Genomic DNA, 18329 nt, shown 5'->3' with positions numbered 1-18329 from the left:
TGTGAAATTTTGAAATACTGGACATCGCAGATAGGAAAGATCGATGGAGTCAGCAGAGGGGATCTGTAGCCAGACAGCCAGCAACACAACCCGGGCATTTAATCTTCCCAAATTTAAATCTTCTTAATATACTTTTAAGATTTATTTCTTTATTTATTTATACAACAAGCACTGGGTACAGTCAAAAGCGCCGGAGGGTGAGAGAATTCACCAGAGCCAGAGCGGGGAGCAGAGCAGGCAGAAGGACTGAAGTACACTGCTGAGGGAAGCAGCGGGCGCGACAGGAGAGGTCTGCGTGCCATTTGGGACCTTCGCCTGGCCACCGGGGATGGAGCCGGTACTGCAGAGGCTGCAGGCAGCTTCATAGGCCAGCGCTCAACCTCTGTGCCACCAGGGAGGCCTTTATTAATATCCTTTGCATGGCTTTATGTCTACACTGAATGATAGTGTTATATTAATGCACACAAATCCCGTAAATTTTGCCAATTCGACCCGTACTGTGAAACTCCTGCCTCTGGGTTAGAGTCCCACGCGAGGTGCCCTCGGGACACTATCTGGTCTCCACAGCACTGAAGGAAATAAGCAGATGGGGACAAACACGCGCAGGTGCGGGTCGAGCCTGTGGGGCCATCCTCGGCGATATCTGGAAACACTAGACTACGAGGAGGCTGGTGTTTCTGCTTTTGCTGTTATACTTACAAAATTACATCCTCTTATTTGTTCCCAAAATTCCTCCTAATATTTTTTCGCAATGTTTTCGTCCTCCTGCTGTATGCGCAGTGAACAGCTTTCACAGCCGCTCCTCTTGACGCTTCTGAGCAGAATCAGTGCTTCATTCCCCTCGGATCAGGGCTGTGGAAGCACCACGCCCCGCAGAGCTAGGGAAACTCGGCTACAGCAGCAGCAGCAGCGGGGGATTGGGGGGGCAGCAGCGGCCCTGCGGGAGGGCGGGCAGCCCCGGGGTCCCTCCAGTCACCCGCGGGCCCATTGGCGCCTCGCAGCACGCTGGGGGCCAGCGCGCTGACAGCAGCCTGGCCTGGGAGACACGGCCGGAGCGTGACTCGCCCCACCCCACGTGGGCTCCTGGGTGTGGGACAAGCAGGCACCATCCGCGGTCAGGCGCTGCCCATGCTCAGCTTCTGCACTCCCGCCTCGTGACCTGGTTTCGCAGCTGCAGACAGCGGGTCCAGGGAGGGGCAGCCGCGAGCAGAATGCAGAGAAGACAAGGTCTGCTATGGCGGCCCCAAACAGCTCCAGGACAACCTGGAGCGCTCTGGAGGGGTGACCCAACAGCACCAGGGGCGGGCGCAGTGAAAGGCCTGGCCAGGCCAGGGGCGCCCCCGAAGGGTGGGCTGGGCTGCAGAGGCAGCGCGAGAGGCCTGGGCCATGTGTGGTTGGGGTGTCTCTTTCTGTGCTGGGTTTGTAGGTTTTTTCGTATTTTGGACACTTGCCCTTGTCAGGCATGTGATGTGCACAATTATCTCCCTGTGCAGGGGCCTATTTTGGGGATGGCTTCTTCTGAGGCACAGAAGCTCTCTAGTGTGTGTGGGGGCGCTTGTTCCTATGTGCTGATGTTCCCTGGTCCTTGGCGTGTGTCCCCAAGCTCATCTGTGGGGTATGTATGCAGTGAGTAGTACCCAGGTGTGCTTTCGGGTATCTTAAGGCTTCATCTAATGCAGATTTTTAATCCATTGCAAATTGTTCAACCACACTAATATGGAAAATAGAAATCCAAACTGTAATGAGTTGTCACCTGTGAGAAGGGAAGGAAATAAAGGGCCTCAGACGATGTCTTCAGATGATGGAAACAGAGCTCCCACAGGTTGGACCAACCTCAGCTGGGTATTATTCCAGATGCACAGACTCTACAGTGCAGACCACATACGCCTGTGCTCACAGCTGCACTGACCACTGCTGCTGGCCATAGCCCCAACCCAAGTGCGGTGCACAGAAGAGTGAACAAACAATTTTGGTCCACACTCAGTGGAATACTGCACAGCTATTAAAAAGATGAGTCCATACCCTTCGGGGCCAAAGGTGGACATTGAGCAGCGTATGCTAGTGAGATAAGTCACAAAGTGAAAGACATTGGTGGTCCTACTTATCTGTGGAAGATAATATAAAAATTCAATAACTGAAAAAGTACAGTATCAAACAGCACACGGAAATGTTGGACTGAGTGCAAAATTTTGCTCATTACCAGAGGGAATCAGGGAGGAGATAGGAGTGCGGACAGAGGGGCCGGGCACTGCAGGGCATTTAGAAGATTCTGAGTGGACACTTGTGCGTGTGGGGAAGTGAAAAGTGATCCACGGTGAAAACAGTACAGAGTGTAAATGTCATCCTTGATAAGAACAAATAACAAATTAATGTGACATTTTGATGAAACACTCATGGTAAGGATCCCTTCTCAACAGACACTGGATTTGTTCAAAGGATAAATAGAAAATACATTAGCAGGAATCTGACCAGGGAATGACGTCATGTCCCAACGGAAGGTGACTGTGATCTCATACTATCACTGAAATGAAAATTACTTTGAGTGATTTTCTTTTTTTCCCTCAGATTCCTTTTTTTAAAGATGTATTATGCATACAATAACTGGGGTACAGGCCAGAAGTGTGCAGAGGTGAGAAGATTCACCAGAGACAGAGTGGGGAGCAGAACAAGCAGATATACTAAAATCCACTGCTGAGGGGAGCAGCAGGAGAGCGAGGAGAGATCTGCTGCATCATGCGGGTAGCTCCCTCGTCTGGGATTGAACTGGTGCTTCAGTGGGTGCAGATAGCTTCATAGGTTGCATCTTAACCCTTTGCACCACCAGGGAGGCCCCAAATTTGAGTGATTTTCTAACTCATGTTGAATTCTGAAATTTGATTGGACTAGTCAGGTTTTGTGGTTAACTACACATATTACTATAAGAAATATTTTTGTGGAAAAATATATGATAATCAATCAGGAGAGTTTGGAGACACAGTGACCTGTTCCAGAGAAAGTACTTGAGAGCAAGAACAACAAGCCCAGCTCACATTCTCAGGATTAGGGAAACAATAACACTGAGTGCAGATGTGCAGAATGAACAAATATTGCCCTGCTTTATTTTGCATGATGTTTTACATAATAAAAAATAGCATAGTTCCCATGTAGAAGAAAACTGGGCTTAAATGTAATCTACAAGAAGGTCGAGAAGAAGACCTGGTATAGGATCAAGATACAATCTGGAAAAATAAGGAACCTAAACGTAAATACAACAATTAAAATTATAAATTTTTAAGAAGAAATGTAGTTCTTCAAAAATAATTCCAATAACTTTACTTTTGAAGATTCCACATCAAGGGAGTGTTAGTTACATTAGCATTGAAACAGGGCATCATATAAATTAATGTTCCCATCAATTCCAGGATTCAATCACATATTCCAACTAACCAAGTAACCTCCACCCTTCCATCTCTGGCAGAGTCAGAGAGAGCAGAAACACAAATTTGGAGCAGAAACATGAACTTCTCCTAGAGGAAAATGCTCTGTTAGAAATCGTGAGGGGGCCTCCTGTGGTGGTGCAGTGGTTGAGCGCTGGGACCCTAAGCTACCTGCAGCCTCTGCAGTGCTGGTACGAACCCGGCCGCTGGTGAGGGTCCCACATGGCGCGCAGACCTCTCCTGCCGCCCGCTGCTCCCCTCAGCATTGTACTTCGGTCCTTCTGCCTGCTCTGCTCCCCGCTCTGGCTCTGATGAGTTCTCTCACCCTCCTGCACTTCTGACTGTACCCAGTGCTTGTTTGTATAAATAAACAAATAAATAGGTAAATAAATCTTAAAAAAAAAATCTTGAGAGCGAAATTCGTCAGCATTTAAAAAAAAAAAGAAGTTGTGAGGGATTGGGGTGTCCCACTCTCTGTCTCCCTCCACTCCACGAAGATGGGCCTCTCAGTGGAGACACACATCAGCTGTGGGAACCGAGTGCCCAGGACTGGGACCTCATGACCATGCGCTCGTAAGGACTACCCCTCTTACCACTGCTTCATTTTTGTAAAGTTGGTGATGCCTGAGTTCTAAGAACATTCTTTCTACAACAAATACATGTTTTTAACCATGAGCTGGTTTCAGTCTATGCATACCATGTAGGGAGGAGTTGGGGAAAGGATTGTAGTATTTTAGGAAACAAGAGTTTATGGAAGAATATGAGAATATAAATTTCTGGAAAAGGAAAAAATTCCAATGCAAGAAGCCTATGATTTATAAATGATGACATGTAAGAGTTAGAGGGGAAAAGCTGAATTAACGAGGAGATATAATTTTACAATATGAAATCTCACATCTTAGAGTATTTGCCATTTACCAGTCTCCCCACAGCCGTCTTCAAGGCTTGGTTCCTCAGACTGTATATGACGGGATTAAAGGTGGGAGCACCACCGTGTAGAACATAGAAATGACCAGGTCAGACATGGACGGGGTCCCAGTGGTCGGCTTCAGATAAGCAAAGCATCCAGTGGAGAGAAACAGCACCACAACCAGCAGGTGGGGAAGGCAGGTGGAGTAGACTTTGGCCTTCCCTTCTGTGGATGGGATCTTCCTGACAGCAGAGAAGATGTGCACATAGGAAATGACGATGAAAATGAAACAGCAGATACCCCAGACCACACTAATGAGAATGGAGACAAGTTTGTTCATCAAATTTCCTGAGCAGGAAATAGCCAATAACTGGGGGATGTCACAGAAAAACTGGTGGACCACGCTGGACCCGCAGTAGGACAAAGAGAAGGTTCCAGCTGTGTGCATCACAGCATCGAGACACCCACACAGCCAGGACACAGCTGTCAGCTGCAGACACCTGTCCCTGCTCATGATGACCTCATAGTGCAGTGGGTGGCAGATGGCAGCATAGCGATCAAGGCTCATCACCGTGAGGAGGCTCATCTCTGCACCTGCTGACATAACCATCAAGAAGACCTGGAGGACACAGCCCGGGAAGGAGATGGAGCTGCTGTGCCTCAGAGAGTTGGCAATAGACTTGGGGACCGTGGTTGAGATGAGGCAGAGGTCCATAAAGGACAGATTCCTCAGGAAGAAGTACATGGGGGTTTGGAGGTTCCAGTCCAGTGTGGTGATGAGGATGATGAGCCCGTTCCCCAGAAGGGCGCACAGGTAGACCAGGGAGAAGAGCAGTGGGTGCAGGAAACCCATGGTCCCCTAGGTGGGGAACCCCAGGAGGACGAATTCTGTCACGGATGTGAGATTGGTCACCCCTGAAACCATCATCTTTATAAAAAAATAAAGAGGAAGAAAACATTGTCATATCTTCCAATATTGGACAAAAATGGGTTATCAACATATAGAATCATGCAGTCTTTTTGTATTTTATCTCTTTTGAATACACTATTGATGTATTATCCTAACATATGTCCATAAATTTATGAAGAAATGAAAATTGTAATTGACCATGATAAAACCTGAATATCAGGTCTCTCAGTGAACTGAATTGACAGATCACCAGTGCCCAGTCATTCCCAGTCCCACGGTTCCCCCTCCTGCCCAGGCCCCAGCATCTCAGCCCAGCACACCTCCCAGAGTTTGTGGGGGCACAGCCAAAGAGGACACGTGACCATGTCCAGCCCCTCCCCACCTTGGAGAGCCTGTCCCTGCTCCTCCAGCACAGCCCTGGTCTGGGGAGGCCCCACAGGGACGTGTGTGCAGGGAGATGGGGTGTGCGGGTCCCTGTTTTCCTGCTCCCCAGGACCCGACACTGTCCTGGAACTGAATGATCTGGGCTCGGCGTCCCCGTGCTGCATGTCCTTATGCATCCTCTGTCATATTCCTGCCCCTGCAGCCTCACTGCTGCCTCCTGGTCCGTCCCCTCATCTCCTCATCTCCTTGCCCCTGACTCCCCACATCTGAGGACCCAGAGACCACGTTTCCCACAGAGTCTCCTCCTGGGTCACAAGCACAGGTCCCTCCTGCAGGATAGGCTCGTCCACCCCGGGTCCCTCATGGCCCCTCTCTACCCCTCAGACTCATGCACGTCTGTGTAGGGAGGAGGCCGCTCCGGAGCTGAGCTGGACGGTCTGTGCGTGTGGCTGTTCCTGCTGGTCCCAGGGCCCCGGGTCCCCCTGGTGCAGGTTTGTTCCTCACCCTAGGCCCGTGAGTGAGTGGAGACGTCTGGACATGGGGCAGCCCTGCCCTCTTTCCTCACCCTCCTCAGTGTCACCCTCTCCCCCCTCTGTGGGGTGACGGAGGGGCAGGCCCTGGGGAGGAAGGACTTTATATTTTTTTCCTTTATTTTTTTAATAATAAATTTTATTGTTATAATCCCCATACAATTGCAACCCCCTTATTTTAGCCCCAATCCCTCCCCTCTCACCCTCTACCCTCCACAGAGTGTCTCTGGTTCATAGTTTTTTGTTGATTTTGATTTTCACTTTCTTATAGTTATTTATTTTCCTGGTCCCTTATTTAAGTTTTCTAGATTCCTGCTATGAGTGAGACCATCCGGTACTTTTCTTTTTCTTTCTGGCTTATTTCGCTGACTTTTAAGGAGAATGTGGGAAATAAACTTGTAGGTATGTATTAGTTTGAACATTTAAACTTACTTTAATAAAGATAATATTATCAATAAGGGCACAAAGTAGTCTAGATGTCAAATCTTTTAATTGATTTAAATATTTATAATAATAAGATATATTTTGACATATAATTCTGTTAAAATACTGTCACTTTTCCATTTTACAATATTGCTAACAATCTGTGAGTGGCGGAGTTTTGGAAAAATTCCAAGTTCATGTCCATGAATAGACATCCCTGCCAGGCTCACATTAGTGTCAGAGTCATGAAACCATCCACAGTCGTTGCTTAAAATATTTTTGAATTTCTGCTTGACACATATGTGTTGTAAATTTGGGGACAAAAAGGCATAAAGCTCTGAATTTTAACAATAAGTATTTTAAATTTCATCTTATATTTCTATTTTTTTTCCATCTTATATTTCTTTATCATTATAATTCCATTAGTTGTGATTTTATTTAATACTTGTTATTCACTCACTGTGCTGAATGGTAAAATCAGTTATTAAACAATATTGTCATCGGCCACAATTCAAAACATTCTCTATGATAAATGTATTAAATGTTGCTAACTTTGGAAGAGTTAATGAAAAAGTTAATTTCTCCCATTGAAACTTATCCCATAAAAAATACTGTGGTGTGAAACGGAACTATTTGGTACCTTGAGAATGTGTAGTTCTTTTCTGAATATTTTAACTACGGTGCTTTCTGAGATGTGAAATGTAGCTTGAAATCTGAAATATTTCAATCTGAATGGATTCTCCTTGGAAACTGTTTAAGAGCTAAATACCTGCAGTCTGGGGGTAAAGATTCCGCTGCCGTGTCGAGTCTCTGTGCTGAGGTTGTCCCCATGGCATGGACAGAGGGCGTCCCGATCTCTCACTCCATGGCCGGGGCTCGTGGGGCACCTCTGAGCACTCACAGCATGTTCCACCTCATCCTGTGCTGCCTCATGGACCGAGCAGGTCCTCAGGGCTGGGCTATTTGAGCTCTGGAGCTGGTGTCCGTGTGTTGGACATGGTCCAGATTCCAGCCCTCCGGGACCTTTCTCCAGAGGGACAAGTGCATTTTTTGTTGTTGTTGACTGTCTTAATTGGCGTCGTCCTGCAGCACATCCCAGTGATAATTAGTGCACTGAGGGTGCCAGAGGCAGTTCTGCTAGTCTTGACTCCTGTGGGGACTGAACTGTGGTTCCTCCTCCTCAGACTCCATCAGCCTCCACTGACCTGCCGTGGGGACCAGGTGCTGGTCCCATTATTAAAGACAGTGTGGGTCCACGTGGTGGGTGGGCCCAGCTCAGTGTCCATGGGGTCCATGACACATGATGACCTCCCCAGTCTCAAGGGCACAGAGCTTTGACCTCAGCTTCTGGCATGTTGTCGCTGAGTTGAGGCCCTCCTTCCAGGCCTGCATTTCCCCCCTGTCCACCAGAGGTTGTTCCCCATCTCGCTACCTGGGGCTGGGTCTGGCTCTTCCAGTTGCCCTGGGAGGCTCCTGCCTGCAGGGAGGGGGTGCCCTGCACACTCTGTGGGCGGGTACCCTCCAGGGAGAGGACACCCCCTTTGCTCCTACTCAGCAGAGGATATGACTGCGGGAACAGGGCCAGGAGATAACGCTGGACTGATGTCTGTATAGGGGTTCAGGGAGAAGGCTGTGGGGTACCTGGGGGAGGGACAACTGGGGCTGCTGCCCCCGGGTATCATGGGGTAATCTGTGTCATCTGAATGTTCTGTTCATGACTTGAGAAAAAGTATAGATAGCCCTTCCTGCTAATCTCGGCTGAGAAGAGCTTCTTGGCATCCAGGAGCACATTCCCCACATTTAAGTCTCTCGGAAAACTGACTCAGACCACGTGGATTTGGGTGTCCAGCACACTCTGTGAGGGGAAAGAGACATGATGGAAAGTGTGGGCTCAGTGTGAGGAGCTGAAATGTCGTCACCGGCAGCTCTCAGTGGTCCCAGGAAGCAGCAGGACAGCGTCCGCCCAGCTTATTAGACGTTAACGCTGAATATTGACATGATCATGCCCTGGACTCCGCTGGCTCCGCAGGATGAGCCCATCCCTGGACGGGAACAAACACATCCATTTGGGGTTCAGGACGCACCAGCGAGCTCGGAGCAGGGTCTGGACCAGAATCCACATGTCCGGGACTCTGCAGGCACTGGGCGACCTCCTCAGAGACTGTCTGCCTAGGCCTTGGCCCATGTCTCGACTGGGGTGCTGCTCCCTGTTGTGGTGGGGACACACTTGTGTGATAGACACTCGCCCTTGCCAGGATTGTGGGGTGTACATGGCTTCTCCCCACACAGGGCCTGTGCTCACAGCAGTTTCTGAGGCCCAGGAGTGCTCTAGTATGGGGGGGGCACTTGTTCCTACATGCTCTTCTTCCCTTCTCCTTAGATTTGTGTCCCTGTAAACATTATGGGGTCTGTGTCCCCTAGGGCATCACCCCATGTTTTCTTTCTGCTATTTTATGGTTTTGGGTCCTATTGTGATTTCAATCCACACAATATTGTTCAACAGCACTAAGGGTGAGAGAACACATGTTAAAGTGCAGTTACTTGTCACTCTCCCCTGCAAGCAGGGACCAGTCAAGAGACTGGACAAAACAGGAGGTTAGGGAGGGAGAGAAAGGGCCTCTCCCCTCTTTTGGGAAAATGGCTTGGAGATTTCTTCAGACAACAAAAACGGAACAACCATAGGATGGAGCAACCTCTGCTAGGTGTTTGCCCCAGATGCCCAGACACTACAAGGCTGACCACCAACACCTGTGTTCACAGGCATGCCATGCACCGTTGCTGTTCATGGCCCCAACCCAAATGCCGTGCACAGAGGAAGGAATAAATAATGTGGGTCCACACTCAATGGAATATTATACAGCTATTAAAAACATGAACTCATGTATATGGGTCAATATGGATGGACCTTGTGGGGATTTTATAAAGTGTAATAACAGACAGCAAGAGACAGATAGTGGATGGTCTCACTCATCTGGGAATAGAAAATACAGAAATCCTATAGTACAAAATGTAGCAAAAGCATATCTTGGACTAGGGAAAGCATGTAGTTACCAGAGTTAACAGGGGGTAGAGGGTGGGCATGGAAGTGGATGAGGTAGTAATGGGTGTTTTGTGGAGTGCAGGGGCCCTGTGAATACAGAGTGGGAAACTAACCCCCAAATGAAAGCCACCAAAACCTGTGAATAAAGCATTTATTTGATGGTGGCAAGTTATAACTTCACATGACTTCATTATTATGTCACTCATGAACTCAAATCCCCATCTCAAAAGACAGAAGTTTTGTCCAAGTGAATAACTGAAAATATTTTAAAGAACAGAGGAGACTGAAATAAGAATCCCAAGGGGATAGATCTTTGCTCAAATACATTCATTGAAATGAAAGCTTATTTGAGTGATTTTCTAGCACATGTTAGTGCTAGAAATCTGAAATCTGAATGGACTTGGTCTGGTGGTTCCCATTTATATTTTTATTTATTTTTATAGAGGCATTTTTTTACTTATTTATTTATTTGTTTGTTTGTTTGTTTTGTTTATACATGCACTGGGTACAGTCAGAAGTGCTGGAGGGTGAGAGATTTCACCAGAGCCAGAGTGGGGACCAGAGCATGCAGAAGGACCGAAGTACATCGCTGAGGGGAGCAGCGGGCGGCAGGAGAGGTCTGCGCGCCATGTGGGACCCTCCTTCTGTGGCCCGGGATCAGCCAGGGATTGAATCGGCGCCTCATAGACTGCGGGCAGCTTCACAACTCAGTGCTCAACCGCTGTGCCACCGGGGAGGCCCTCCCATATATATTTTTAAAATAAATGTTTTCTGGACTGAGTATGTAATGATCAGTCAGAAGAGTGTGGAGACACAGTTACCTGCTCCATGAAAATACTCTTGAGGGAAGAACATGAACCCAGCTCATGGTCTCAGTAGAAGGAAGACAATAATGAGAAGCTGAGTATTTAGGGTAAAAATGGTGTACAAGTATAAATATTTACATATAGTGTCATGCTGACCTTTACATAATGTTCTTTACATAGTATAATAAATAGATATTTCCAAAGCAGAAGAAAAGGGAAGTGAATATCATCTACCAGAGTCAAGAAGAAGTCCCTGGCGTAAGACACAAAATACAATTTCAAAAACTAAGGGAACCCAAAAATAAACCCTTTATTTGATGTGTATAAAAAATGATGTGTATAAAAAAACATATATTTAAGAAGTAAAAAATGTAGTTCCTCAATAAATATCATACACTTTTTATGTTTATTGTAGTAATTAAACAGTGTAGTCCTGTTACAATCGAATCAGGCATCATAGAAATTAATATTCACATCAGTTGTAGGGTATAGCATAGACTCCTATTCCCCAAGGAAGCTTCCATCCTTCTGGCAGAGTCAACTGTGGTTTCTATTTGTCTTTTGAACAGAAACATGATTGTCTCTTAGAGGAAGACACCCCATTATAATTGTAAGTGGTGGGGGACACCACTCAGCTGTCTCCCCTCCCCTCCACAGGATGTGTGAGTTCTAGAGCATTCTCTCCGTGTCATTCATTCTATGTTTTCAAACATAAGTGGGAATTCAGTTTATGAACATCACATAATTGGAGGTTTGGCAAACGATAGCAGTAATTAGGAAACCTTTACAGTTTATGGAAGACTATGAGAATATAAATATCTGGAAAAGGAAAAATCCTAAAGCAAGAAATCTGTACTTTATAAACAATAACATGTAGAGTTAAAGGGAAAAACTGAATAAATGAGGGGCTGTAATTTTAGATTGTGATATGTCACATCTTATAGTATTGGCCTTCATCAGTCTCCCCACAGCCGACTTCATGGCTTGGTATCTCAGACTATATATGACGGGATTAAAGGTGGGGGGCACCGCCGTGTAGAACATAGACATGACCAGGGCAGACATGGACAGGGTCCCTGAGGTCAGCTTCAGATAAGCAAAGCTTCCAGTGGAGACAAACAGAACCACAACCAGCAGGTGGGGAAGGCAGGTGGAGTAGACTTTAGTCTTCCCTTCTGTGAATGAGATCTTCCTGACAGCAGAGAAGATGTGCACATAGGAAATGATGATGAAAGTAAAACAACCCAAATCCAATTTCACATTAATGAGAATGGGGACAAGTTCGCTCATTAGATTTTCTGAGGAGGAAATAGCAAATAAACGGGGGATATCACAGCAGAACTGGTGGACCACAGTGGACCCACAGTAGGATAATGAAAAGGGTCCACCTGTGAGCATCAAAGAGATGACACCCCCAGCCAGGACACAGCTGTCAGCTGCACACACCTGTCCCTGCTCATGATGACCTCATAGTGCAAGGGGTGGCAGATGGCAGCATAGGGGTCAAGGCTCATCGCTACAAGGATGTGAAACTCTGTAGCCCCTGAAAGAATCAGCATGAAGACCTGGAGGACGCAGCCCGGGAAAGAGATGGAGCTGCTGTGCCTCAGAGAGTTGATAATGGACTTGGGGACCATGGCTAAGATGAGGCAGAGGTCTGAGAAAGACAGACTCCTCAGGAAGAAGTACATGGGGGTGTGGAGTTGTCGGTCCAGGGTGGTGATGAGGACGATGAGCCTGTTCCCCAGCAGGGCGCACATGTAGACCAAGTAGAATAGCGGGTGCAGGAAGCCCATGGTCCCCTGGGTGGTGAACCCCAGGAGGACGAATTCTGTCAGGGATGTGAGATTGGTCACCCTTGGAGCCATTATCTGCATAAAAATATTGAGCAGAATAAAACATGACACCTGCAAGTTCAGTCACAGGTGTGCCCCAGAGGTCACTCTCAGGGTGTGGAGTGGAGCAGCTCCGTGTGTCTCGCTCTCTGTTGAGACTTTTGTGTTCAGCTCCAGAAACTCGCCTTTATCACACAGGATCTGGGATTGGGAAATGAAGGACATTTCAGCTGATCTTAGGATTCTGCTCTGGTTGAATCTCATAGTCGACCGACAGCCCCACCCTGTGGCCCCAGCCCCGCTGCTCCCCATCCGTTTGCAGGTTTGTTGAGGACCGTCTGTCAGTCGGGACGTATGGATACAGGGAAGCCCTGCCTTCTCTCCTTCTCCCCCCAATCTCACCCTCTCCTCCCTCTGTGGGTGTGACAGAGGAGCAGGTCCTGGTGGCTGTAAGATTGTTAGGAGAATGTAGTAGTGTATAATTACTGTAAGATATATAAGAAACAATTCCAGCTAATTTAATGAAAACAAGAAAAAAATCCACTCAAAAAATGTTGTAGCCTAGGGAAAAAGCTTTTTCAGTGGTCTTGAATCCATATTTATATTGACAAAATTAGATTTTACATAGCTCTGGTGTTGTGTGGAATTAAAATAAAAACAAGATCACATCCATAATAGATTTCCACAGGTGTCTCTGCTTTAGTGTGAAGGAACTAGCAATATCAACATGACAGATCAGAGAACCCTGCTACCTTCCCCACCCACAAAATCAGCACTCTCTGACCAACAGAAAGTAGGAAAAAAGAAAGAAAGAAAATAAAACAAGAACAAACTACAGATCAAGGGGAACACTGCATAGAAAAGAACTATTTCAGGCATGGCACCCCGTGAATGGGAACTGTGGAGAACCATGCAGGAATTGCCAGGAAGAGAGCAAACAGCTCCAGGTGCCATTAGAGGAAGACAAGGACTCCTCCAGAGACCTGCACATAGCCCAAGGCCAGCTGGTAAGCTTGTGCAGAAAAACGACGCACACTGGAAAAGCACTCGTGTATCAGGCCTCCCCTGGTGGCACAGGTGGTTTAGTGCAGCACTGTGGAGCTGAACGCAGCCTCTGCAGCGTGGGTTTTATCCTGGCCAGCAGGTGAGGGACCCACATGTCGCACAGACCTCTCCTGTCCCACCTGCTGCTCCCCTCAGCAGTGTATTTTGTCAGTCTGCCTGTTCTGCTCCCCACTCTGTCTCTGGTGAATCCTCTCACACTCCCATGCATCTGGCCTGTACCCTGGTTCTTGTATAAATAAATAAATAAATCTAAAAAAAATATATGTGTATGTCAACTGCCCAGAAACCTGCGCCCACAACCTAGGTTTGTGGGGAGATGCAAAGGAGCTGTCACTAAAGTGAATGTCCCTCACTGAGTAATCAGAAACCAGGCACCCAGACACGGGAGCGGGGTGCAAAAGGCAGGAAATTTGATGAGTGAACTTGTCCCTATTCTCATTAGTGTGGTGTTGAGTATCTGCTCTTTCATTTTCATCATCATTTCCTATGTCCACATCTTCTCTTCTGTCAGGAAGATCCCATCCACAGAAGGGAAGGCCAAGGCCTACTGCACCTGCCTTCCCCACCTGCTGGTTGTGGTGCTGTTTCTCTCCACTGGATGCTTTGCTTATCTGAAGCCGACCTCAATGACTCTGTCCATGTCTGACCTGGTCATTTCTATGTTCTACACGGTGGTGCCCCTCACCATTAATCCCGCCATATGCAGTCTGAGGAACCAAGCCTTGAAGATGGCTGTGGGGAGACTGATGAACGGGAGACTCACCAAAATGTAATAGAGAAGATGACTTCATGACTCCATTATGAGAGACTTATTTTAATTTTTTCACATAATACTGGCCTTTATGTTTTTCTAAGTTCATATAATTTCATTGTAAAATTTAAAAATATATGCTCATTTTTAAATTAAATTTATGATGACTTCCTGCAGTCTGCTGCTCATATACTCTATTAGCATTGATTGTTCCTCTTTTTAACACTTAGGTGCACTGTGAGATTCCGTGTGTACTGGAGGGAACTTTCAGACACTCTTTGCTGGTCTCCATTTCTGTGCTCCCAGCCAAGAGGGGCGATAGTTGGGTTTCATCTCATGGAGCAGCAGAAGTTCTCTCACTGGGGAGCCCCTCCAGTCTCTAAGGCGGCTTCTCCTTTCATGTCATGACATTCTCGGTCACATGGTCAGGGATGTTGGTGAGCACAGAGGCCCCTTTACTTGGTGAGTGGGGCCTTCACAGCATAAATAAGGCCTTTGGTCCAATTTGGGATCTGAGCAGTCACAGCCTTCTGTGGACAAAGACCCACACATGTGACATGGTGGAGACACTCCTGGAAGATCTGGTGTAAGAACAGAATCAGTGCTGCTTCTAGAGTGTTATCAATGCATTTCTTAGTTCTTCTAGCCTCAGAAGCACTCAGTCCGCCTCAACAAAGGTTAAATATCTTGACGCCATTGCCTCTATAATCCACACCAATTTACTTTTCCACTGTCAGCCCTCAGAGTGACCGTCCCCAACTGCACCCAGCCCCTGAGGAAAAGTGTGCAGCAACTACCTCCCCATCCTCCATGACCCAGAAGAAATGGTTACAGCTATCTCACAAGGACATGCAGCCTCCAACTCAGGGATACTGCTTGTCAAGTGGTTCACCTTCAAATATTTGGGTAAAGAGTATTTTTTTTCCCACCACTATTTTTATGTTTCCATTTCATTCCTTGACCATCCATGTTTTACATAATTATAAACAGAATACAATTTCATGCTTTTCAGTAGCATCATGAGTATGTTCCTTGTTTACCTAATTAAAGCTTTAAACTATGTTGTATAACTGTTTTTAAGAGGCAGGCAGTCCTTCACATGTTATCATGAAAAAGTGATTCCCCAAGACATTTCTCCCCTGGTTTTCATTTCCTGTAGTGAAGCTCTGGTAGGGTCTACCTCCTCCACAGTAGTAATTAAAATGAATATCATTGCTATTTGTTGTGGCTATTTATCTTAGAGTTCTGCTATAGATTTTTCTCCTTGCAAAGGTTCTGGAGCTATTTTGCAGCCCTGACCCATATTTCTATTTTTTTAAGATTTTTAATTAATTTATTTATGCATACAAGAGTAGGGTACAGGCCATAGGTACCGAGGGTGAGAGGATTCACCCGAGACAGATTGGGGAGAAAAACAGGCAGACTGACTGAAGTATACTGCTGAGGGGAGCAGTGAGCGAATCAGGAAAGGTCTGCTTCGCCATGTGTGTTGCTCCCTCTGGCTGGGGGATCGAACTTGTGCTGCAGTGGCTGCGGACAGCTTCATTGGTTGTGTCTTAACCCCTTGCACCACCAGGGAGGCGCCCCTGACCCATCTTTCACATCTTCTTATCCACCATTCCTTCCAAATAATTGTATCACAATTCAGAATAGGTGAAGAGACATGAGTATTTATAACAAAGTAAACAGTATTCAGAGCTGATTCACGAAGTAAGCCAAGGTGCTTCTCTTCACTTTACGCTTTACATTTTACTTTCAACACATCAGGGGCCCTGGTGTTACTGAGGACTTCTGTCTCCTCAAACGTGGTGGGATTGTGTGCAGGTTGGTTGCACCAGTCTCCACGTGCCATTCCTTTATTTCTCTTCTCAGGGCACACCTTCATCTCCCTTCCACACTGAACTTCTTGTTTTGACATATGTGCCTTTGCACCTTCCTTTTTCTAGTCACCCATTTGTTTTGGTGCAGTACATCCTTCAATAACTTCTTGACATGATTGTATATGTCTTCAGGCCATGCATGACTATGAATGCCTTCCTTCTATTCTCAAACCATGAGGGATAGTTGAGCTGGTTACAGAATCTTAGACAGAAAATCTTCTCTCAAAAGAGCACCTCTGTCTGAGGAGGAAGTTTCTGGGGTTGGGGAAAAATCCAGGTCTGTGTCCTGGGTGAAAGAGTGTGTCTGAGTGAATATTAATTTTATATGTATATTAACTGTGGTTAGTTATTTGGAAAAACACATTTGAAAACAATACTAAAACATTAAAAAGAACTTTTATTTTATTTCCCACATGGAGAAGTCTTGGGTGTAGTCATCTCAATCTTTAGTAGATAAAAATTGCTGTGTAATGTGCAAATTAGTTTTTTCTTTAAACTGTAGGAGAATCTGGCTGTCAGGTCAAACTCAAGCCCCGTATCTGGAGAGACAATTAAGAAGCATTGGAGCAGCCATCCACTTGTGTCAACATGATCCTTTCCTGCTTCATCTATGTTGCTGAAAATGGCATGTATTTGTCTTTTTTGATTGCTGAGTAACATTCCATTGTGTAAATATACCACACCTTTTTTATTTATTCATGTATTTTGGAGCATTTAGGTTGTTTCCATATCTGGGTATTGTAAATAGTGCTACAATAAACACAGGAGTGCAAGTTTCCTTTTGAATTAGTGTTTTTTATGTCCTTTGGGTAGATTCCTAGGAGAGGAATCACTGGATCACATGGTAGATCCATTTTGTAATGTCTGAGGAGGCTCCACCCAGCTTTCCATAGTGACTGTACTATGCTACATTCCCAACAGGGGGTGTGTAAGAGGATTCCTTTATATCCACATTCTCTCAGCATTTGTTTCTTTTTTTTTTGTTTTAATGTGAGACATTCTCACTAGTGTTAGGTGGTGTCTCATTGTGTTTTTGATTTGCATTTCCCTGATAACTAGTGATGTTGGAAATTTTTTCATATGCCTGTTGGCCATTTGCCGTTCATCTTTGGAGAAGTGTCTTTTTAAAAAAAATATTTTATTTTATTTTATATAATTCTTAAATCATTTTCATTTTTGCACAGTGTATGCATTTTCATTTTGGTTATATTCCCCATACAGTTTCCACCCACCTTATTTTGGCCCTGATCCCTCCTCATCTCACACCCCCCACCCCATCAGAGTGTCACTGGTTTATAGTTGCTTGTTGATTTTGATTTTTCTTTATTATAATTTGTCTTTTACCAGACCCCCCCTCATTTAGGTTTTCTAAATTCCTGCAATGAGTGAGATCATCCGATATTTTGTTTGTTTGTTTTCTTTTGGGCTTATTTTGCTGAGCATTATCCCTTCCAGCTCCATCCATGTTGCTGCAAATGGCAAGAGTTTATCTTTTTGACTGCTAAGTAATATTCCATTGGTTATATGGACCACATCTTCTTGATCCAGTCATTTATTTTTGGGCATTTGGGTTCTTTCCATAGCTTAGCCATTGTAAACAGTGCTACTATAAATGAAGAGGTGCAGGTGCCCTTTGGAATTAATGTTTTTGTGTCCTTTGGGTAAATACCTCGGAGTGTAATTGCTGGATCCTATGGAAGCTCCATCTTAAGTAGGCTGAGAAATCTCCACATAGCTCTCCATAGTGGTTGGACCAGTTTGCACTCCCACCAGCAGTGCAGGGGAATTTCTTTTTCTCCACATCCTCATCAACATTTGTTGTAGCTATTTTTTTTTAATATGTGCCAGTCATACTGGTATGAGATGGTATCTCATTGTAGTTTTGCTTTGCATTTCCCTGATTACAAGTGATGTTGAACATTTTTTCATGTGCCCGTTGAACATTTGCATTTCTTTTTGAAGAAGTTTCTTTTTAGCTCTTCTGCCCATTTTTTGACTGTATTATTTACTTTGTTTTTGTTGAGTCTCATCAGCGCTTTGCAGATTTTTGTGATCAGTCCCTTATCATTAGTGTGTGTGCAAAGAGTTTCTACCAATTGGTGGGGTTTTTCTGTGTTTTGGTTATAGTCTCTTATGCTTTGCAGAATCCCTTTAATTTCATGTATTCTAAGCTGTTTATTTTTGCCTTCACTATCACTGCTTTGGGTGATGCATCTGTAAAGATGTCTTTGAGGTCCATGTCATGTAGTGTTTCTCCTATATTTCCTTCTATATATTTTATGGTTTCAGGTCTTGTGTCTAGTTCTTTAATCCATTTTGTGTTGGTTTTTGTGCATGGTGTGAGGTAGTAGTCAAGCTTCATTCTTTGCATGTAGCGAC

At 45.6% G+C, this 18329-nt stretch overlaps 1 protein-coding gene across 1 annotated transcript; it reads right to left on the bottom strand.

The window, feature by feature from the left end:
* Positions 1-4359: 4359 nt before the first annotated feature.
* Positions 4360-5179, bottom strand: LOC311175155 (olfactory receptor 14A16-like; the record flags this gene model as incomplete). Its single annotated transcript, XM_084240086.1, has 1 exon — positions 4360-5179. The coding sequence occupies one exon, from the start codon at positions 5177-5179 to the stop codon at positions 4370-4372; it is 810 nt and encodes a 269-aa protein (XP_084096212.1). The 3' UTR covers positions 4360-4369.
* Positions 5180-18329: the final 13150 nt, after the last annotated feature.

Source organism: Talpa europaea (genome assembly GCF_964194135.1).
Source record: "Talpa europaea genome assembly, chromosome: 8".
NCBI classification, from domain to species: domain Eukaryota; kingdom Metazoa; phylum Chordata; class Mammalia; order Eulipotyphla; family Talpidae; genus Talpa; species Talpa europaea.
This window is presented reverse-complemented; position numbering and strand designations above follow the sequence as displayed.